General features: G+C 35.2%; 1 protein-coding gene across 6 annotated transcripts in view; it reads left to right on the top strand.

The window, feature by feature from the left end:
• Positions 1-23,752, top strand: part of TSC22D1 (TSC22 domain family member 1) — a 131,180-nt gene that overhangs the window by 29,844 nt on the left and 77,584 nt on the right. Inside the window, exons 2-3 of one of the 6 annotated variants that reach the window (XR_006779504.2) lie at positions 2,279-2,448; positions 3,340-23,752. The exon at positions 3,340-23,752 is cut by the window's right edge and continues 14,279 nt beyond it. The exons of 1 other annotated variant lie outside the window; for it this stretch is intronic. Coding sequence is in view for 3 of the 5 variants with exons in the window: in XM_045796767.2 (XP_045652723.2) it covers positions 2,292-2,583 (292 nt within the window). In the remaining 2 variants the exon portion in view is untranslated. Of the gene's footprint in view, positions 1-2,278 lie in introns of all 6 variants that reach the window. 4 more of the 6 variants (XR_006779503.2, XM_045796768.2, XM_045796769.2 and 1 more) reach the window with 4 other exon arrangements.

Genomic DNA, 23,752 nt, shown 5'->3' with positions numbered 1-23,752 from the left:
TAATAAAATAGAACAATGATAACACTATACGGTAATAAAAGTTATATGAATGTGGTCTCTCTTTCAAAATATCTTATTGTATGTACTCACCCTTCTACCTGTAATGATGCGAGATGATAAAATGCTTAGTGATGAGATGAAACGAGGTGAATGACATATGCATTGTGACGTAGAATTAGGCTACTGTTGACCTTCTGATGGTGTGTCAGAGGATCATCTGCTTCCGTATCATGGTCGAACAGGGTAACTGTAACCACGAGACCAAAACCGTGGGGGGTTTTGTAGGTGCTACTAAGATGGGAGGTGGGGGCAACTGTAGTAGCTACAATGAATACATGAATAAGCTAGCTCTGATGTATTAATTCTAAGCCTTTCTCATCTGTTAAAAAGCCACCCCTTAAGAACTCCAGCTGTGGAATACTTTGTTATCTATTTGGGATTATAGTGGGGTTTTTTTTGACTCTTGAAAAATACCTAATTAGAGTGCAGTTCTTGAGATATTTAGTATTCAGATCTTTTTCTAATTTGTACTCCTTTCCTCTCATCATCCCTCATATACCTCCTCAATGTGATTATACTGTAAAATACTGTTGCAGGCTATTGCTCAAAAAGTATAGTCTTCAAAACTAAAAGACTTTAGGACTTAAAATCTACTAGAAACTTAACAAAATAGCTGCCACATAGGCTTGTACATTACTTTCGTAGTTATTTATTTGATACCTCTTGCTAGATGGCAGTTTCACCCCCTTGACGTCTTTTAGATTTCTTTTTTCCCTTCTTTACATTTTGGAAATCACAGATTTGATGGTTAAATTCGTAGGTTTTCTTTTCTTAGCCCAAACTGTTTTCATTTCTCACTTGTACAGAATTGAATATAGTCCTAAAGCAGAAGGGTTAGCTTGTCTTTTTCTTCTTCAGGCTTTAAAAAAAATTGAGTCTAAATGTTGTTAGGTAATGGAATAACGATTCCTTTTCAGCTGTTGGTCTATTTCCAAACTGGCTGGCAGAGCCAGGAGGAAGTGAAGGCTTAAAACACTAACTTTGGTTGGTTGTTACCTTCTTAGTGCTGAGACTATAACCTTTGTTGGTTGATTGATAGAGAACAAGAGAGCACAATCCTCGTTCCACTAACAGGTAAGGAACCCTTCTGATAACAAGTTGGCGTGAGAGAAATTATTTGTTAGTGTTTTTTTCTTAATTTATCCCAAATATAACCTGTCCATGAAATGGTATAGTGTGACTGTGTTCTGTACAACAGGAATGTACAGCACCTTTCTATTTAGAATAAGATCTGAAATTTAATAGGGACGTATCACTCTGTACCACAAAGTATAATTGATCTGTTTTCCACTATTAAAATTTATTCTGCAGTCCCTATAACTTTAAATACATATCTGCCTATCTTATTCTCCTTTCAGCTTTTCCTTGATCAGATGCTATGTGCTTTGAACTTCCTTCTCTTATTTACCTTATTCCTATAATAAAGCAAACTATTTTTCAGTATCTTTATCATCATCTATTATTTGAGTGTATCTTACTGCTTTAATTTCTGCATTGTAGCCATTAATGATTTATTTCCTGGTCCTTCTTGACCCCAAACCAAATGATCATACATTTAAAAAAGATTTTTAGATTGTATTACCTATGTCCACTATTCTGCCCTCCCACTTTTAAATATGAGTGCTTGAAGAATAAATCTTTTTCAGTGATAGTAGTCATAACTTGATAAAATTTAGGCTTAGCTTTGTATTGCTATAATATGGGACTGTAGTCTGATTAATTCTTTTAATTACTGAAGACTTAAAAATGAGAACAAACTCAGCTTCTTAGACAATTCCCAAAGTTTAGTAGTATTTCTGTTAATATGCTTGATTATTCTGTTTCTCCTTTTCAATCCATCTTCTTCTCTTTGACAGAAGAATTAACTGGCCCTCCTCCTTTGATATATCTGAGGTCGAGTGCCTTTCCCTGTCCCTTTAAGACAACTGTGCTCTTATTTCTAGTCATAATTTATCATTTTTTGATTCAGTCTTCCACTCGAAGTTGGGTGGTTTGTCACAGAGTATGTTATGGCTTACACCAAGATAGGTCCCTTCTTAATAGTTACTGAAGAATTAATCATTTGTGGTGACAGATTTCTAAAGTTCAAATTAAAAAGGCAGTAAAGAAAGTATGCCCAAAGGTAGCTCCTTTTTATCCTGAGGATAAGTCATTACAAACTCAAATGACCAGAGAATGTAATTTCTTAATAAGAATTTTTTCTTAAATCTATATTCAGCTCTCTATTTCAGTGCTTCTCTCCTACCAGAGGTGCAAGGAGTGATCCTAGAACCACAGATACAGCCAAGACCACGGAGAGCTTTTGACGTCAGGGGTCCACTTTCTCCACTGAACCCTTGGAGGCAGAATATCCAGCTTCTGGAGAGAGTGGGAAAGGATAATAAACAAGTGGGTGCTTTCCATTATTTACTTGGGTTTATTTATAGATTGGAGTGTCCTTCCATTGCCCATTTAATTCTATTGGTATACTCCTTGGGTTCATATAAGAACCAAGTGGGGCTGCAATCTGTTTGTTTTTTCTAAGAATGCTAACTAGTGCCCATTCAAAAAAGAGACCTACAATTTACTTAATTTTCTCTCCAGATAATTAAAGCAGTGGATGATTTGGGGGCACTAGATTTGGTGACTGCCTGTGTAGTCCACAGAAATTTAAGAAGGAATATTTGCCCATTTTAACCTTTAATGGTATTAGTGGACTTCTAAAAGTGCTCTTTTATATTCCAGTAATTAAGAAGTTTTTGTATTTCATCTTTGGGCAAGCTGGACATCTGAACTCTCCTAATTTATACAGTCTGATGTCCAGGTGTTATCCTACCCTGTTAGAACTTTTTGGTCTTTTTCCTACCTCAAACTTTAGGACTTCATATTAATTAGATCTTTTAGAAGATGTGATAATAGTACCGTTATGGTTTTACTGTCAAATTGAGGCTTCATCCTTCAATAAGATAAATGTGAATGATGATAAGTTTCAGGATATATTATCCCTGAAAGCTATGTTAAATATATACTCATAAGTAGTTTTCCAGTCCCTAGGTATAATGTTATTTGTGGCAAAAGAGCCTTGTCCTAGATGTTTCCCATGGCATTAAGATGGTTTTCTCTTAGTTTCTTTGATGCCAAGGGTAGGATTTGATTCCAGGAAGTTCTTATCATCTACAATGGGTAGAACGTGAACTTTGGTGTCTTTGGCAAGTTTTCATTTTTCCTTGGTGGATTCCTTCTGTGACTCCAGGTATCTTGATAATGGGAGACCGGTTTATTTGTTCTCTAATTGCCCAGATTTCTTTCAACTGGTAAACATCATACTTCTTCAGCAAAAGGAACTCTTCTAGCAGAGCCTTCATGGATGATATCTGTCACACATGCAGCACCTGCAGTTTGGAAGGCAGTGGTGAACGGAGCCACGCAATATATCTAGAAGACACAAGGATGAGAGAGCCACCTGATCTTGTCATTTATAAACTTTAAGATTTACTCTGGTGTACTCTTGGTCTGGAAATGGAAAGGCTCAAATAATGAAATAATTTTTTCAGATTGGAGTTTTACATGGCCATGCAGATATTCTTTTCTGTTCAGAAGACTGAAATAGAGGAAGTATGAGAGACTCCTTTCTTTTAAAAGCAGCTCTCTGTTTCACTTAAGATTTGTGGGGTTGAAGATCACCTTAATGAAGCAGGCAACCCCCCCCCCTTTTTTTAAGTATCACAGGAGATCCCAAAAACATCTGAAACTGTTTTTTGTTGCCTGACACTGAAAAGAACTAGTAAATACAAGGTGAACTTCTTAATTATTCCCAAATTACTTTTAGTATTAGAATACAGTCTTTTAGCTTATCTTTTTCTGGTCTTGAGCCTTAATTCTTATTTGTCAAATCAACAAAGATTCCAGTATGAAGTAGAGGAGACATCTTTTGAGATCAAAGTAGCTTGGTCAGTCTTCCTATAATAGTAAATACCTGTTAAATTTGAGGTATTGTTCTGCATTGAAGGCATACTAAAGTTTGAATGATACTGAAACGAAGAAGTATTTTATAGAGCAAAGGCAGTTAGTAGTATTAGAATAAGCCTTTACATGTGAATAAGTATTACAGAATAGTTACCCAAATGGAAGGAGTTATCAAAATGTTTCTGTTTTTCTCTTTGGTACCTATTAACTGGTCAGTCAAAAGCTATTAAAGAAGTTTTTAAAAGTTACCTGATGCTGCCAGTTTATTTGGTATACTTTTTAGGAGTAGAAGTTCTAGAGTTCGGAAGCATCTAAAATGTTTTAGGGATCTTGAAGGTCTTAGGAACCACACTTACTAAGTTATAACCTGGCCTTTAGTCTTTCTTTCCATGAGACCTGTTTTTTTTCCTCATTAATTATAAATTTTTGTATAGTACTTAAAAGTTTAAAAGATCAATTTGAACTAAAATTTCCATAGGGAGCTCTGAATCCCCATGAATGATTATAGCTTTTTATGCTTGATTTGTTGTTAAATATGAATAAGACAGTCTTTACAAACACATAAATTAAAAGATACCCACCATTTTAGAAAGAACTCAGGGGAAATAAAAGTGAAATTTGCTTGGAAATTAAGTTGAACTCTTTGAACCACAGTATCAACCAGTTTATGGCCTGTGCGATTATTAGCTTTTTGTTTTGGCTTTAAAGATGAAAAGTGATTTAATCTCTTAACCTCATGCTTTGATTAAATTTTAGCTCTGTTCCTTAAAGTGTGCAAAAGAAATGTAAGTGCATTTCCATTCACCTCATGCCACTAAAAGCTATTTAAAAGTGAAACTTTTTGTATATTAATGTGAACTGATTTGTTTATTTAAACTTTTATTTTGATACGTTTTCCTTTCAGATTTTTTAATATTTCGTGTCACTATGCAATCCTATATTTTTCAGTGTTTATTTTATGATTATTAGTATAAGCTAATTTTTTTCCTAGAATGACTAATTGTGTAATATTTGTATTATGTGATCATTTGAAAACTAATAAATATTTTCTCCATGAAAAAAATGCACTTACTGATAAATGGCTTATTTTTGTTTCAGGAATAGACAATGAAAACAACAGTATTTTTAAGTGTATTTTAATTTTATGTGTCTTCCTCTAAGTATTTCTGAATATATATCCTATTCTTGTGTATGTTAACCTTTTTTGAAAAAATTTTTTAAAAAACTGTAAATTAAAATGATTCTTCGTTGGGTCACCCAGTGCCAAATGTATGAAATAGGTGATCTATTTATTTAGTCTTTTTTTCCATTTTCCTGATTAGCTTCATCTTTGTTTCCGGAAGTGGGGTTTCTTCCTTTCTTTCTCTTTCTTTCTTTCTTTCTTTCTTTCTTTCTTTCTTTCTTTCTTTCTTTCTTTCTTTCTTTCTTTCTCTTTCTTTCTTTCTTTCTTTCTTTCTTTCTTTCTTTCTTTCTTTCTTGATGTTGTTTTGGTGTGTCCATTTTGCAAACCATTAAAACTCTTGAGCAAATATTGTAAATATCAGGAATAAGACAGTCAAATCTTTTAAAGTGAGACTGATCAAAATATAACTCCTTACAAAATAGCAGATAAAAGACAAGTCTTCGACCCAGAAAAAGAACATTTGGAAATAATGGCCTATTGGAGAACTACCCAATTCACAAGAGCTGTTAATAGGAGAAGAAAAATATTTCATATTTTAATGTTCTGTTTGAACAGATAATCACAGAAGGAGAAATCTTGACTTCAGAGCCTCTTGCTTTTAACCTTATTAAGACAACATGGAAAAGGATAAAACTTGGTTTTTATGATTCTTTATAGCTACATAAACTTTAATTGAAGCCACGGAACAATTTACCTTTTCTATGCAGTCTGCTAGAAGCAAGAGGGGTTTCTCTTTTAATTCAAAGAAAACATGTAAGAAGTGGACTCCAAAAATTAAAAACATTGTGATGGGGTCCTAGGCAAGAAATAAAAGTTGAATTAATGACAACTTGTGTATTAAAATGAAACTGTTTGGCTCCCCAAAGAAATTATACTCTGAAAAAATAAAAAGGAAATTATGATTTAGAATAGTTACTGTGTTGCGGGGGTAGAAGGAAGCTAAAATCCTTTGCTTTATTACTCTGGTAAGTTTGGAAAAGAAGTTAAGATTCTGTGTATAAAATTTTGTTTTTAGAATTAAAACCATTAAAAGATTCACAGACATATTTCAATGGAAGGCTATATTTTTTACTTGAATACAAAAAATTTATAAGCTTTAATATATGTGCATAAAAGAGTGGGGTGTGGGGGGTTAAATAAAAATTCTGTACCAGAAACTTCAAACATACTATAAAAATAATGGTGAAATGCGAGTTTTAAGTACTTTAATTTTTATTATGTGGACTCTTCCTTACACTGTCTTCAAAATAAAAACATTACAGAATGTTAAACATGGCTTACCTTTATATCTTTGAGGTATGAGAACCTAGGCTTATTGTTTCACCATCATTCGTTGGATTAACTATAGTATAAAATTTTGTTTTATCTTTAGTGAGGAGACAAAATAGCTTTTGTTTAAAAAAAGTAAATGTCACATGAGTGTGGCTGACAAAGTACTGACCTTACAGTTTGTTGTCAATATGAGCTCAGATTTTATTCTTATTTTACTTTGCTATATTGAGACAATTGCAAAATGTCAGTGCTTCGATGTCCTAAGCAATTTCTTGCTTTTTATTCAGGTATTTTTATTTCCCATTAAAAAGATTGCATATTAATGTAGTCCTAAAATGTTGAAAGATTTTTTGTTTTCAAAGCTAAGCACATAGGTGCTCTAAAATTCTTTTCCACTAGTATCATCTAAGGTAATTAGATTACTGCAGTAAAAATGTTAGGGAACTTCAAAGTATGCTTCGGAGTTTTCAGGAATTATGATCAAAGGGATCTCTACTCAAGAGGTAAGGTATGGCATAGGAAGAAAAATGTTAAATGTGTTCAACGTAATGTCTGATGGTAAAGTCAAACTACAACAGATATCCTTGGATTTTCAGACAGATGTAGCATTAGGAAAATAATTTTTCTTAAAAATCTCTCCGAGAAAAGAGAAAAAGATGAACCACAATTTGTTTTTGTAGGACTTTGAAGTGCATTTAGATACAGATATCCACAGACATTGTACCTTTGGTGTACTTAGCCTCCTATATTTCAGGGTATCTTTTACCTGTGCTCTCTGTTTATCGTTCATTTGTAATTGGGTATTTCTTAAGCTCTGAGCACTATTAAAATATTATACTTTGTATGAAAAGTTGAGTACATATTCCATGAAATTATTGTCTGGCTTCATCTTGCCTGTTTTAGTTACATGATATCTAGATTTTAGAAAAGAGTTGTACTGTTTATCTTGGTTTGAGAGATTAATTTGAGAGTTTTAAAAGCATTCATTTATGCTGTAACTTAGGCGAGTTTGTTATCTAAGGCTTAAAAATAATGTTGGTTAGTATATAAAATCATTTAGAGAAAAAAGTCATGCTGTTGTTCTCTGAGAAATATTAAGTAGGTTCACAGAGTGAAGTGTTAGCATATACTATTTAGTATATCTAGAATCAAAGGAAAATGCAATATTCAATACAAATCTAGAAAAATGATTTAGTTTTTTTCCCCTAGAAATACTAGTATAGTTTATTCAATAGATGGTAACCTAGAAAGCACAATAATCTTCCATCCTATCTTTTAATTTTTCTTCTAAGAACACCAGCTTGTGGACATTTGGTGTTTAGTTACAATAGTTGGCTGTCTATTCCACTTTCACCTTTATGGTAGAGCAAGTGATAATGTTGATATGTGAACTAGAGAGAGAACTCCCTACTTCATGAGGGTAGATGATTTCATGTTCAGAATGCTTAAATGGTGAGAAGTTGATCCAGGATTTGCTTCCATGTCAAATTTTATTTGAAAATTACCGTAGACATTATCTGGTTTAGCACTCTCATTTTATATACAAAGGAATGAATATCCAGGAGTATCTCCTGTATTTCTAATACCACACGATGGAGACATAGTTGTAGGACTCAAGGCTCTTGACCGCAAGCTCAGAGATCTGGACTGTGCTGCCTCCTCATGTTGATCCTCATTCTGGACAACATAAAGCAAGTCTGATTTCCTTCAAATATGACAGCCTCCAGATGTTTTAAGATAGCTGTAATAATTTCAAGCCCGTCTTGTTTTTATTTTTAAATGGATGAAGCACGTCCATTTTATTGCCCTTATTCATGTCACCTAGTTTTGAAATCCTTGAAGGTTTTTTAGGTCTTCTCTGAACATGCTTCAGTTTATCATTGTGCTGAATGTGTGACACTGAGCCAACACAGTCCAGGATTGTTCAGCCTGGTTGGCCCTAGAATACTCGCGTCACCTTGTTTATCCTTACATATCCAGTAAGGTGCTTAATTTGGTGCACAAAAAAGTTCCATGGAGACAGGCAAAATATTTTGTTATCTAAAAATTAGTCTAGTAGTCTTTATGTACAGGCAAATGTGTACAGTTCTGTGGGAAAGAAACAAAAACGAATATGTAAGAACTTGAGAAGTCATAGTTTAAAAGAAGTACAGTCTTCCATTTTTTTCTTGCTTAGTTCTGACTCAGATTAGCTATCAATTCCATTTTAAATGACTTGTATAATGTGAAATGTTATTTTTCAGGTTGTCCTTGCTAATTTAAGGGTAACCAGGCCCGTTGGAGCTAAACTGTTGACATGTGACTGACAGAAGAAAATCAACTTGTTGTTTAGTAACATAATTAAAATTAGAAACAAAAAGCTGCTTCAGTGGAAAGGTTTGGGATATATCCCAAACAGCGGAAGATGGTGAAATAGCCGCCCTGGAAATCTGAGAACGTGGCCTAAGTTGTAAGGAAGGCATAGTCCTTCTGTTGCCTCTTGAAGTATAGTGCAAATACTCTGATAGAGCAATGTTTTAACCTAACAGTGTTTTATATTACCAATTAAATATTTAGCATTTTTCACCCCAATTTTTAAATTGAGCTCCTGTAAGACACAAGGTGTTTGTTTAATGGTTGCATGTACCTCACAGGTACACTTTTACCTTTGTTTGAGAAATACTAGTTTGAAATGGGGTGTAGTACCCTACCTGAGTTAGAATTTTAGGGCAAATGAGGGAGAAAAGAGCACACACATGCCTGCTCTGTTCAGCTTTGGCCAGCCTCTTTATGTGTATTTACCTAATTTAATCCAACTGACCTGTGAGAAAGGTGATTTTTTATTTTTTATTTTTTTATTTTACACACACACATGCTGAAGCCCAGGGGTTTCAAAATCTGCCCGAGGGCACATAATCAGTAAGCAAGAAAGATGGCATTCGAAAGATCTGTCAAAATAGAATTCTGTTTCACCATTGGTTGACAAATATCTTTACTAAAAAGAATCCATATTCTCAGGAATATTTTTTTATAGAACATCAGTATTTAAAGTAGATAAAAGGGATATTTTACTTAGTATGGACTTCTAAATTGATTTTTTAAAAAAAGAATAATTTTAGTTTTACAGGAAAATTGACCAGAAAGTACAGAGAGTCCCGCCCATCCCCGCCCCCAGCCAAGCATATACCCTATTTTCCCTCCCGTAGTTTACCTTATTAACCTCTTGCTTTTGTGTGGCACATTTGTTGCAATTAATGAACTAATATTGATAGACATCATTAGGATTTACTTTTGTGTCATACGGTTCTTTGGGTTTTGCTAAATATTTTTGAAACAATGAGAGGTACTTATCTGTAATTTTCCTTTCTTGTAATGTCTATGTCTGATTTTGATACTAGATTTGCCTCAGAATGAACAAGGAATTGTTCCCTTTGTTTATACTTTCTGAAAGAGATCGCAGAAAGTTGGTATCATTTCATTAACTATTTGGTAGATTTCACTAGTGAAGCCATCTGGGCTTGGTGCTTTCTGTTTGTGAAGGTTATTAATTATTGATTCAATTTCTTTAATACAGATAACCTTCTTCAGTTTGTTTCTTCTTGTGTAAGTTTTGGCAGATTGTATCCTTTAAGGAATTGGTTAATTTCATCTAAGTTTTCAAATTTGTGGTGATAGGGTTGTTCACAATACTTCTTATTAGCCTTTTAATGTCCAAGGGACTGGCTGTAATGATCACTCTTTCATTTGTAATATTAGTTGTTCCTTCTTTCCTTTTAATTGTTAGCCTGGCCAGAGATTTATCAATTTTATTGATAAAAAGCCAGATTTTGGTTTTGTTTTTTTCTCTGTTTTACAGCTTTCAGTTTCATTGATTTCTGCCCTAATTTTTATTTCTTCTACTTGCCTTAGGTTTATATTGCTCTTCTTTCTAAAGACTGTTTTTGCACTATCCCAATATTTTGATAAGTTGTGTTTTCATCTTGTAGTTTGAAATATTTAAAAATTCCTCTTGAGAATTTTTTTTTTAACACCTGTATGTTATTTTGAAGTATGTTGTTTAATCTCCAAGTATTTAGGGATTTTCTTCTACCTGTAAATATTTGTTATTCATTATTGACTTTAATTCCACTACTGGTTTGAGAGCATACTTAGTATTATTTCTATTCTTTTAAATTTTTTTATGATGTGTTTTATAGCCCTTAATCATGGTGAGTGTTCCATGTGAGATTGAGAAGGCACATTTTATTGTTGGTTGTAGTATTCTTTGGGTGTCACTTAGGTCCAGTTGATTGGTGCTATTCAGTTCAACTATGTCCTTACTGAGTTTCTGCCTGCTGGATCTGTCAATTACTGATAGGGATAGAACAGTGTTGAAGTCTTTAAGTATAATAGTGGATTGATTAATCAGTTTCTTATTTTAGTTCTATCAGTTTTTGCCTCATATATTTTGATGTGCTATTGTTAGGCCAGTGTGTATTAAGGCTTGTTATGTCTTCATGGAGAATTGATCCTTTCATTAGGTAATGACTCTCTTTATCCCTGGTAACTTTTTCTTGTTCTGAAGTCTGCGTTTCCTGAAATTAATGAAGCTATTCTTTTTAAAATTTTTTTTATTTTTATTTTTTTAAAGATTTTATTTATTAATTTGACAGAGAGAGACAGCCAGTGAGAGAGGGAACACAAGCAGGGGGAGTGAGAGAGGAAGAAGCAGGCTCCTAGTGGAGGAGCCTGATGTGGGGCTCGATCCCAGAACGCTGGAATCATGCCCTGAGCCTAAGGCAGACGCTTAACAACTGTGCCACCCAGGCGCCCCTAATGAAGCTACTCTATCTTTATTTTGATTAGTGTTATCATGGTGTAATTTCTTTATCCTTTTACTTTAATCATATAACTTTATATTTAAAGGGGGTCTTGGTTTTTTTTATCCACTTGGTACAGTCTTTGTCTTTTAATTGATCTATTTCAGCCATTTACATTTAAAGCAATTATTGATATAGTTGGATTAATGTTGTTTGTAACTTTTCATTGCCTTTATTCTTTTAAAATTTATTTTGCCTTCCTCTCCTTTTTTTTCTGATCTTGAGTATAATTCTATTTTCTCTCTCAGCATACTTCTAAAACTTTTTTTAGTTGTTGCCTTAGAGTTTGCAGTATACATTTATAACTAATCTATCTTCAAATAATACATACCACTTCATTTCACTTCATTCACTGCTTTTTCTCTCCCATCCCTTATAACATTGCTGTCCTTTATTTCACTTTTCCATAAGCTGTAATCAACCAAAATATTGTTGCTGTCATTTTGAACAAACTGTGTTAACATCAATTTGGAGTTTTAAAAAGAAAATATTTTGTTTTGCCTTTTGAAAATTACTTCTCTGATGTTCTTCTGAAAGGAAATTTTGTAGATCCATGACCTATATAAATCTTTCTTTTCTCTGGAGAACTTATTTCAGCATTTCTTTCAAGGCAGTTCCACTGGTGACAAATTCCCTCCATTTTTGTGTGAGAAAATTTATTTTTCTTCTTTAATTTTGAAGGATACTTTTGCTGTATACAAAATTCTAGATTGGTAGGTGTTTTTTTTTTTTCTTTCACTACTTTATTTGCTCTGTCTTCTTGCTTGTATGATGTTTGAAGAAATATCTGATGTAATTCTTCTCCTTATTCCTCTATAGGTCAGGTTTCTTCTCCCCTACTCCTACCTCCGGCCTCTTTGAAGATTTTTCCTTTGTCTTTGATTTTCTACGGTTTGTGATATGCCTAAGTGTAGATATTTTGGATTTATCCTGTGTCATATTCTCTGAGCTTCTAAGTTCCTGGATCTGTGCTCTATTGTCTGTTAAAAAATTTTGGAAAATTCTCACCCATTTATTTTTTTCAAATATTTCTTTGGTTCCTTTCTCTTTTCTCCTCCTGGTATTCCACATTGTTTTAAATTGTCCTATAGCTTTTGGATATACCTTTTCCCCCCTCTTTTTTCAGTTAAGGAAGTTTCTGTTGACATGTCTTTTAGCTCACTGATTCTTAGGCTATGTGCAGTCTACTTATGAGCCTATGAAGTGTATTCTTCATTTCTGATTTGATTTTGATCCTAACATTTCTTTCTGATTCTTTCTTAAAGTTATATTGCTCATCTATTTTTGCATGTTATTCCTTTTTTCCATTTGAGCTCTTAGTATATTATTAGTTATTTGAAATTGTTGGTCTAGTAGTTCAAACATATTTGCCATATCCGAATCTGGTTCTGATGCTTGCTTTGTGTATTGAGATTTGTGTGTGTGTGTGTGTGTGTGTGTGTGTGTGTGTGTGTGCGCTTAAACTTTTAGAGTGCCTTATCATTTTTTGTTAAATGCTAGACATGCTGTATTGGAAAAGGAACTTAGGCAAATAGGTCTGTAGTGAGGTTTTATGTTGATCTGGTAGGTGTTAGTCTGTTTATTGTTTTTCTACCCGTATGTGTCAGAGGCTGAAATTACCTCTAATATGCTTTTTTTTGACCAATCTGTTTTCTTTGGGATTCCTTAGAGACTCCTTTATAAATAGTATCTGAGCCTTGCCTTTCTTTTAGTAATTCCCTGTAAGATGTGGGGTTAAGGGAAGTGCTTTGTGGTCCTCTCATTAGGTATCAGACTTTTAGTGGACTCTGCTGTTGGCTTTCACCTTCACAAGTGCCCCCCTTTCCCCTTATGGGAACTGAAGGGTAGAAAGGGCCTGATTTGGATACTTCCTTTTCTCCTTTTTGTTAGGCTTTGATAAAATAATATTCCTTGTGGGCAGCGCTTTGTTAAGGAGAACCATATGCTCTGGGTATATTTCAAAATGGTTACTTTTCCTCCTTCTGCTTCCAGCAGTAGAGATTTTACTGTGTTCTTTACCCTGCAAACCTGATGGGGCTTCTGGAGATAAAATTCTTGAAAATATAAGAGGCCCCATAAGGTTGATTTCCCAGGAGTTTTTAATCTCTCAAGTTTATGTGCTCTCTGTTTCTAGCAGTTAGTTCCATTCATGTGTTTCTACCCAGCTGGCTCCAGTGGTGGTTTCTTGGGAAAGCTGCTGTTACTTGTATTTGCCAGGTCCTTCAGCTTTGGAGCTGGTCGTTGGTCCTGTAACCTCAGTTCTTTGATGGATTGAAGAGGAGGTGTTGATTTTCAGTTTAGCTTTTTTCTTGTTGTGGGCTCAGAAGTGACAACTTTTACTTTTTGGACTGGAAACTGAAAGTCACTGAGCATTTTTAAATACTCGAGTTTGCCTTCAGTTTGGTTTGTGTCCTTACACAAGTACTGGTGCCTTACTGGGAGACTTCTAAGCCATTGCGGTTATTTAATTTGGTTCATTTAATCCTATTGAGCATTTCACGTACTAAATTTCATGCATCTCCCAAGCATTGGTGATAGTTAAGATGTTTGTACCCTTGTACACCTCTTTTCAAAGTCTTTTGCTTTTTTCCTTGTCCTCTAGATCCTGGATGTATCTCTTGCATGTTGTCAAGGACTTTGTGGCTTTAGTATTTTCTCTTTTTATGAGCAAATCTCCCTCTCTATTGGATCCTTAGTGTATCTGGTTATGTAGTCATATATCATCTTAAGAAAAGGAACTTTGATTCTTTCCCCACCCTCTAAGTTCTGCAATCTGTTCACTCTTATTGTCTACTCATAATGTTACAGTTTCTCAAATTTTATTTACTTTTCAATCTACTCCAGTCTGGCTTTTGCATCTGATACCACTAGGACTGCTCTTGTCAAATTCACCCAGGTCCTCGCTCTTGTCAAATCCACCGAACACTTATACCTGCACCTTTTTATTTGATCTTTTAACAGAATTCAGTGTGGTTGAACACTTCCACTTCTGAAATGCCCTTTTCTTACTTTCATAACAGCATATACTTTTGGTTTTCCTCCCTGCCTTTACTTTTTAGTTGCTGTTGCTGGTCTTACTCTTTCATCCAACTATGGAAAGTAGTTCAGTGCTCAGTGCTCTAGCTTTTCTTTTAACCTCTTCTCCCTTTACAAACTTAGATTATTTATTTATTTATTTATTTATTTATTTATTTATTTATTTATGTAATCTCTACACCCAACATGGGGCTTGAACTCAACCCCAAGATCAAGAGTTGCACGCTCTTCCAGCTAAGCCAGTCAGGTGCCCCTACGCTTAGATGATCTTATCCATTACCATGGCTTAGTACTTTTAACTCTGCCCAGATTTTTCTCTCCCCCTGTCCCCAGCCCTTCCTCAAAGCTCCAGTCCTGATACTCACTTGGATAATTAAAAAAATTAAAATGTCCAACCCTGAACTATTTTTCTTTTCGTTTTCCTTACCTCAGTGGAGCACCACTGTTCATCTCATGTGAAAAACCATGGAGCGATCTCTTCCTCATCTCCCATATACGGTATCTTCATTATTCGTTAGTTCAAGTGTTTGCTTTTGGACTTTTTAAACATAATTTATTAAAGCAGTTTTTATTTATTATTATTTTTTTTAATTTTAAGTAAATGCTATGACACAGATGGGGCTCAAACTCACAAGCCTGCAATCAAGAGTCACATGCTCTACTGGCCGAGCTAGCCAGGTGCCCCCTATTTACAGCAGTTTTAAGTTTACAGAAAGATTGGCCAAATGGTACAGAGTTTCTGTATTGATTCCCCCTCCTGCTTTTCCTACTAACATCTTGCATTCATTTTGTACATTTGTTTCAGCTGAATCAGTTTTGACACATTAAGGTCCACAGTTTACATTAGGATTCACTCACTGTGTCCTACAGTTCTTTGGGGTTTGCTAAATGCATAATGTCCCATATCCACTAGGGAATCTTACAGAAGAGTTTCACTGTCCTTAAAAATCCTTTTTGCTCCCCTTTTCATCCTTCACTATCCCAGTCCTTGGCAACTACTGATCTTTTTCTGTGTTGGTAGTTTTGCTTTCTCCAAAATGTATAGTTGGAGTTGTACAGTATGTACTCTTTTCCAGTGGCTTCTTTCATTTGGCGGTGTGTAGTTAATGTTCCTCCTTGTCTTTTTGTGACTCCATAGCATATTTCATTTTATCACCATCTAGATCTACTACAGTTTTTTCACCTATTGAAGTACATCTTGGTTGCTTCCAATTTTTGGCACTTACAGATAAAGTGCTGTGAACATCCATGTGCAAATTTTTTTGTGGACATAAATTTTCAGCTTATTTGGAAAAATATCTAGTAATGTGATTGTTGGATCTTATGGTAAGCCTATGCTTAGCTTTGTGAGAAACCACCAAACTGTCTTTCACAGTGGTTGAACCATTTTGCTTTCTTGCCAGCGGCAAACGAGAGTTCCTGTTGCTCCACATTCTTGTCGGTGTTTTGTGTTGGTGTTTCGGTTTGTAGCTACTGTAATAGGTGTATGGTGGTATTATTGTTTTAACTTGCAATTCCGTGGTGATATGATACCAAGCATCTTTTCATAAGCTTGTCCATTTGTCTATCATCTTTGGCAAGGTACCTGTTTAGATCTTTTGCTCATTTAAAAAATCAGTTTTTCTTATTATTGTGTTTTAGGAGTCTTTTAGATATTTTGGATACCAGTCCTTTACCAGATAAGTGTTTTGCAAATATTTTCTCCTAATCTGTGGTTTGTCTTCATTCTCTTAACAGTGTCTCTTGCAAAGCAGCAGTTTTAAATTTTAACAAAATCTTCATCAGTTTTTTCTTTAGTGGATCATGCTTTTGGTGCTATATGTAAAAACTTACTGCCAAATTCATGGTTGCCTAGAACTTCTATGTTATCTTGTGGAGGTTTTACAGTTTTGAGTTTTATATTTAGATCTGTGATCAGTTTTGAGTTAACTTTTTTGAAAAAACTTTTTTTTTTTTTTTTGCATGTGGATGTCCAGTTGTTTTAATACCTTTTTTTAGGACTGTCTTTTCTCCTTTGAATTGCTTTTGCTCCTTTTTCAAAGCTCAGACTTACCTCCGAAGTCTCTCTCAAACTTGTCCACATCTTACCATTTCCATCTATCAGCTGCTCCTCCAAGCCACCATCCCCTCTTGCTTGAACAGTAGCCCTTACCGGTTTCTCGCTTTATCTCTTGACCTCTTCATTCTTCACAAAATATGACTTACTACCATTTTTTTGAAAGATTTTATTTATTTGACAGAGCACAAACAGAGGGAGCGGCAGGCAGAGGGAGAGGGAGAAGCAGACTCCCTGCTGAGCAGGGAGCCGGCCATGGGGGGCTCCATCCCAGGACCCTGGGATCATAACCTGAGCCAAAGGCAGATGCTTAACCAACTGAGCCACCCAGGCACCACTGACTTATTACAAGTTTAAGGCATAAATAAGATCATGTCTGCTTTCTGTTTAATACTAATTGCTTTTTTTTTTGTAAAAACAATAAAATCCCAATTCTTTATCATTATATATTAATATATATCATATATATAATAGGCCCTGAATGGTCTTGCCCTGACTTTTCCTCAATTTTACCCTTGCTTCTACTCTCCAGACAACCTTGGGCTTATTTAGTCTCTGAATTATTTAAATTATTTATTCCCTACCTTAGGGGATTGGAGTGCCTCTTTCCCCGCTTTTAGGTCTCAGCTTAAATGTTTTCAGCAATGCCTTCTCTAGTTCGTATATTGTAATCATCCAGTTCTCTGTCTTGCCTTTCGTTCTCTGTTCCATTGATTTCTTCCTAGTATTTTTCTCAATTTAAAAGCATATATTGTTTGTTCGTTGCCTGACTTCCTGCAACCAGAGATCATGGTTGTCTTGTTTATCTTGTTTTTAGCACCTGGTGCAGGAGTTGCCCCATAGTAGGCATGGAACACATAGTTTCATGGAGAAGACATGGGCAGCCTTTGAAACGCCCAGATCTAGTGAGGGAGAGCCACACGTACGTAGATGAATTGCAGTGCCACCTTAGTGCTATTGGACAGTTGTGGTAGTCCCAGAAAATAAGAGATGGAAGATTGGGATTCTTTTTCACTAGTGTGAACCATTGATCACCAAAGTCAGTTTATGAAGTCTTACTGCCGAGGCTTCCTAGCCACTGATTTATATTTTTATTATTTGCTAATGTGGGGTCAACATAACTCTCATCCTAGCAATCCCAGACTTAGGATCTCAAGTGTTGGGAGAACCCATCGTTCTGTAGGGACAGTGTAGGTACGTAGGGGAAGAGCGGTCTCAAGCCCAACAAGAGGCCCGAGGCATATTGATAGAGCACTGGCTGTAGAGTCGGGGTTTGCTTTTGAACATCCAATGCTGCCATTTACTTCAGTCAGATCACTTCACTTCCCCGTGCCTTAGTTTCCCCATCTGTGAAGGAGCTAATAAACTTAGAGCATTGTTTTGAGGATAAAATGGGTGAATATGTATATCTCACCTTTACTATGGGCCCGATCCTGCAATAAATGAAAGTGTTTCTGTTATCCTATAAAGGCCCCATTTAAGTAAAATTTTATTACTTCAGGATACGCTTACATTGAGTAACATGCAGCTCGCTCCACAGGCCCCTCGCTTCCTCCTTCTCATTCTCCCGATAGCAGACCTCACTCGTGCCTTTGTAACACTCTTCCTTCTCTCTCCTGTGCGCTCCGTCATACCACCTCTTCTTTCTTAGATGTCCTAGCATTTCAGTGTCCCTTCTTTTCATATTTACCCTTGTCCTTCTCATATGCCTATAAACATGTTCAAGTCTCTCTAACTAAAAAAAAGGTAACTGTCGCTACTGCCTTGCTCCTCATCTCCGTGCCCAAACTCAAACACAAACTTACAACATTCTGTCCATTTATTTCTTCCAGCGCCGCTCCCTTCTCAGCCCACTCTGGTCTTGTTTCCACCTCTTAATAATAATGTCATCAAAATACTACTATTGAGGTTATCAGTGACCTCGCCACTGAATCAAATGGACAGTGCTCTTACCTTGTCAGCAGCATTCAACAGGTTGATGTCATTCTCTTCATGTTTTTGGTTCCGTGGGTCTTTACTTCTGATTTCCTTGTAGCTTTTTGGTGGTTCTTAGTCTCATTTGCAGATTCTTCTCACTCTACCGAGGTTTTATTTTGTATGTTGGGATTTCTAAGGTTGAATCCTTGGTCGTGATTTCAGTTCATTGTGCGTCTGGGTCCAAACTGCAGATTCGGTACCTTTATAATGAGGATTCAAGTTTAATAACACAGGTCCAACTTCGTAGATCAGATACCTACTTGGCATCTCTGTGTGTGTGCTTCAAGAGCAATTCAAACGTATTTTAAGAATTTATGATCTCCTCCCCCTTAAATCTGGGCTTCGTTTACCATTCCTCATTTTAGTGAATATTATCCTAGTCCATCATCCAGCCTTGTTTATTTTTGTGTCTAAAATATCTCCGCGACCTGTTTCTGTTTTCACCAGCCTGGCTCAGTCCATTATTTCCTAACTTGAGCTACGACAGTTCTAATTTGCTTCCTTGTATAGACCCTTGCGCTAATCACATTCAGTCCCCACAACGCAGCTGCAGTGATGTTTCTCAAGACACAAATTTAATGATATTATTCCTTTAATTAAAACACTCAGTTGGCTTCCTATTGCTCTTAAGATCCACAGGAAAGATACTACATATACTTAATACTTAATACTACAATCTGTGAAACCCTGAATGACCAAGTCCCTATTTTTCTGTCCAGTTGCACCTTTGGTCACATGGTGTTTTGTTTCTCTCTCTCATCCTTCATGGTCTCAGCTCAGTGGTCGTTTCCTTACCTCAGGAGCACCTCCTCTGATGTTCTTCGGTAGGTTAGATGAGCGTCCTTTTGCTGTCACAGTGCCATGAACATGCTATCTCATTGCCTATAGTCATGGTTTTACATTTGTGTGCCATTTCTCCCTCTAGCTAAAAGGCCCCAAGAGGCCAAGGATTTTGTTTGCTTTTGCTTATCATTCACCAGTGCTTAGCACAGTAGCTGGCCTATATCCATCATTTCAGTGATTCTTAACGGTGCCAATTTTATTTTTTCTTTTACTAAGGAATAAAAAAGTAATCCAGTGAAAAACAAGCTCGCAATACTCAAAGAATTTTCTATAAAAGCTGAGTTAACTTGAACTGTAACATTTTCTCCCAGCCCCCTCCATTTCTATGATGGTAAAAGAAATGTTACTTAAGAAAAAAGTTCTGGAGTCTATTTCTGGTTTCTGATACTTTGTAAAAATAATTGGCACTTAATAATGGTTCCACTATTCAGGCATTCCAAAACAGAAACATTAGATTTGCTTCTAACTTTGCAGATAAATATTCAAGTTAGTTTTGATTCGGCTTTAAGTGTAGGTTTGATGACTTTCTGAACTCTAAAGTGATTCTGACTTGTGGTCGTATCTGGGAAGGGTTATTTAGTGATAATTTTAGTTTAAGAACATCACAAGAATTTTTAAATTTAGGGTGAGGTGTAGTGAATCATTGCTTGTTTGCTTGACTAGCTCTTCATTAATTTATCCTTTCCTTTTTTCTCATGCTTTTCTTTTTTATAGGAAGATTACCCACTGTCAGCATTTCTGTTTTCACTCCTCACTTCAGGACATTCTCTGCACCATTCCTATAAGGGGTTGAAAAGGTCATTTCCATAACAGTAAATATTTGCCCTGAGTCAATTCTTCATATTAGAGAAGTTTAGCATGGAAAGACTCAGTTTGCCATTTAACGCTGGATGTTTCTCAAAGGAAAGTTTCAAAAATGTATCAAAAAACCTTTTTGTAATTTTAGGGCCTGTTTTCCTAGGTTCTGAATAATAAACACTCCTGGCAGCCTGGCATTTGGTAGTTGGAATAAACTAATCACTTCAGCCTTTTGCAATCACTTAAAATACTCATTAACTGTGAGTCATTGTTTTGAAATAATGTACATTATAGCTCTTTTTGTTTTTCTTGCCTGAATTGCCTAACGTTCTTTAGAACAGCTTTGTGGCGGCTTTGAGTTTAGTGTACATTTTTATTCTCAAAATCGGGTGGTGCCAAAGTATATTGCTGGACAAAAAACTGTTCCCATCCGGTCAGATTGGTAGGACACGTCCTCTGCAGAGCTCAAGAGTAAACCGAAGTGTAGAACTTTATCTTCTTGCTGAGGTACTGATAAGTTTATTTGGAGAAAATGTATATGTTTGAATTAACAGGGAACTAATTATCTCCGGCATCTCAAAAACGTATAAACATGTTCCTTTGCTAAAGATAGAACTTTATTTTTTGTTTAAATTTAATTTGTAGTAGTCCTTTGAAAGCAGATAAGAACCTTCATATTTACTGAACAGTTAAAAGCCACTATTATCACATGGGCTAAAATATGTCTGTATAAAAGAGCTTATTAAATACTTCCTAAAGTTTGTAAAGTTTTAATTATAAGAAATCAGTAATTTTTTTCCTAAGTTAATTTTTATTCAAACATTTCAAGTATGTAGTCTTTTTTTTTTCAAGTTGGTGGCATTCTTTATGTTTTCTAATAGGCCTTTTCTTCACGGAAAATGTGACTTAATAATCATGAACTCTTATGTTTTTCAGTGTTGTCTTTGAGAAGTCACTAAGAACAATCTTGTAATGCCTATCAGGCTTTTTTTTTTTTTTTTTAAAGAGCTCCGCTTCCACTTTTCATATAAACCAGAGCCTTGGTATTTTAGCTGCAAAATTCAGTACGTTAAGAATGAAAACCAATAATCATCTTCTAGAAGTCACCATTATCCCCTGAACTCTTTCTGCTGATGGTGGATCTAGGACAATCTGAATGAAGACCCATTTCATGCACATTTTCTAATTAAGTAGTCTAAATTCCAAACCTTTGTTTAAATGTATTAATTCGCCTTCCTGTAGTGGAGTTTCTTAATAGGTCGATATTACCAATATCAATATTGGCAAATTTAGATTGCCTTTTTCATCGAGCCCACTAAAAATGTCAGGTTACCTGTAATAGAGAAGAGGTTATTCTAAAAGATTCATCACCTCTTCTATATTCTTGAAAATGTAATTTTGACATGAAGGTTCCATAAGGAAGGAAGATATTTATATGTAAATTCTCACCTTATAATTTTTCAGTGAAAAATTGAGTACTATTTATTGGCTATGCTTTGGGGCATTATCTTATTTTCTATTTAATTTTGGCTTCTTGATAGGAGAAGGACTAGGGGCGCCTGGGTGGCTCAGTCGTTAAGCGTCTGCCTTTGGCCCAGGGCGTGATCCTGGTGTTCTGGGATTGAGCCCCACATCAGGCTCCTCTGCTGCAAGCCTGCTTCTTCCTCTCCCACTCCCCCTACTTGTGTTCCCTCTCTCGCTGGCTGTCTCTCTCTCTGTCAAATAAATAAATGAAATCTTAAAAAAAAAAAAAGAAAAAAAAGGAAAAGGACTAAATTTGTTACATAAATCCTTTTTTTATAGCTCACCTCAATAAATCTTATGTCTTTTTTAAGCTCACCCCTAATAGAAGTACATACTCTGTGCAGACACGAGAGGGTTTTTTTTTTTTTTTAGATTACTGTCAAAATTTCAGAACAAATTACAAAATGATGAAGGTGTTCTAAAACATCTATCTTTAAAATCCCTTTGTCATTGGAAGTACCCCAGAGAAGCAGTCATTCTCTCATGAACTGTTAATAACATTCCCTTTACATTGAATGTACAAGTTCAGTGTGTTTATTGTGCCGAAGAGTCTGCTTTGTCACTATAGAGAAGGTCAGCAAATTTTTATGTCTTTCCATAAAAGAAAAATCCATGGCCCATCTTTTAAATTTAACAACTCCTAAGTTCTTTACAGTAGATAACTAGAGAACTATAGAGGGGAAAATAATTTTTGACTGCTCCCTATCTCATTAAGTATTCTAATGGTTCTTCTGTTTTAAAGGCTTTAAAAAAAAAAGGAATTAACCATACTGATGATATCCTGGAACATTTACTGCATACTTCTTATTTCAACTTCTTTGTTGCAGTAGCTTGCAGTAGCTTGCTGGTGACTGAGTGACTGGTTGAGTCCTTTTCCCCTGAGTTGCTGTCTCTAAATTTATCTGAGAATCCCTTTCCTAGGTAAGGTAGCTGTTCCATTAGAAGTTACACACAGAATTTATTCAAGAAGAAATTTGCTGTTGAGATTTCATGTTCTCCAGTAAAACTTGCCTTGAATTCTTCACATATACACACAAAATGTTTATTTTACTTTGGAAATAGAATCTAGCAAAGACCATGGGCAGAGACATGTAGGATACGTGTCTTCTTTTATCTTCTATCCAACTTTCCATATGTAATTTGCTCTAATACTTCTTTCTTCATATATTAAGCAATTTTTCCTATAATTTTTTGACAATATTTACTGATTAAGGATTGCATTTTAATTTGTCACAATGCTGAGTTTTAAAAAAATCTTTTATCCATTTTTACTATAGGGAGAACAGCAAGTCTTTCCCATTTAACATAACTTTATTTGTTATTGCTATTTAGTGCGTGTTGTAAAATGTTGAAAGAATTGGATTGAGTGTTGTTGCATGGCTTTAAATAGGTCTTTAAGAAATACAGATGTTTGTCTTTATGTTCTGGATGTTTAAGTTTTAGATGTCTTGTTAATAGCGATGGCTCCATATTCTCATAAATTATCAGCACAATATATATTTAGGACTGTGATTGTTGGTTTTGGTGGTGGACACAAATCTATATTTCATAATGAATTTTTGGTAGTTTTGCAGGTTCTTTTTTCATAGATCCGATTAGCATGACCAACTGATGTGGTTAATCAGTTGGTCATGCTAGGAAAAGTGTTCAGCCCTACCATTTTCCTTTTATGTGCTTGTGTTTACATTATTAATATCCTAATTGTATGTTCCTTTGCAGGAATATTTCAAAGCCGTTTCTCCATTTGGTGTGGGTTATATAAAACAATATAAAATAACTCATTTAATCAGATGCCCGTAAACTGCAGTAGAATTTAAAACATGGAAGATAACAAGAAAGAGTGGCTACTGAAATTCCTGTGCTTTAGCGGCACTGCCTCTGAGGAAGCCTTCGCTGGAGTGCACCTCGAACACTATGGCAGATGGAGACCATCTGACCAAGGGGCAGACGAAGTAGGCAGCATCGGTTTGCATGTTAAACACCAGCAGAGTGCAGCATCTTTCTTAACTTCTCAAGATTAAAAAAAACTTTTTTTAAAAATATTTTTTTTCCTGCACCAAATAGATGGTCTTTTATACCCTATTTTGAAATTTACTGGTTTAGAGTACGGTTAAAAAAAATTTTTTTTCTTTTATAGTCCTCGAAAATTAAAGTAATTTGCATGTTATTTAAAATTCCAGCCTTACGTAACAGTTCACAATTTTTCCATCACCTTAATTC

Source organism: Ursus americanus, chromosome 10 (assembly GCF_024610735.1).
Source record: "Ursus americanus isolate L20-20 chromosome 10, mUrsAme1.1.p, whole genome shotgun sequence".
Taxonomy (NCBI): Eukaryota; Metazoa; Chordata; class Mammalia; order Carnivora; family Ursidae; genus Ursus; species Ursus americanus.
Note: the sequence above shows the minus strand (reverse complement) of the source record. Positions and strands in the feature narration are given on the sequence as shown.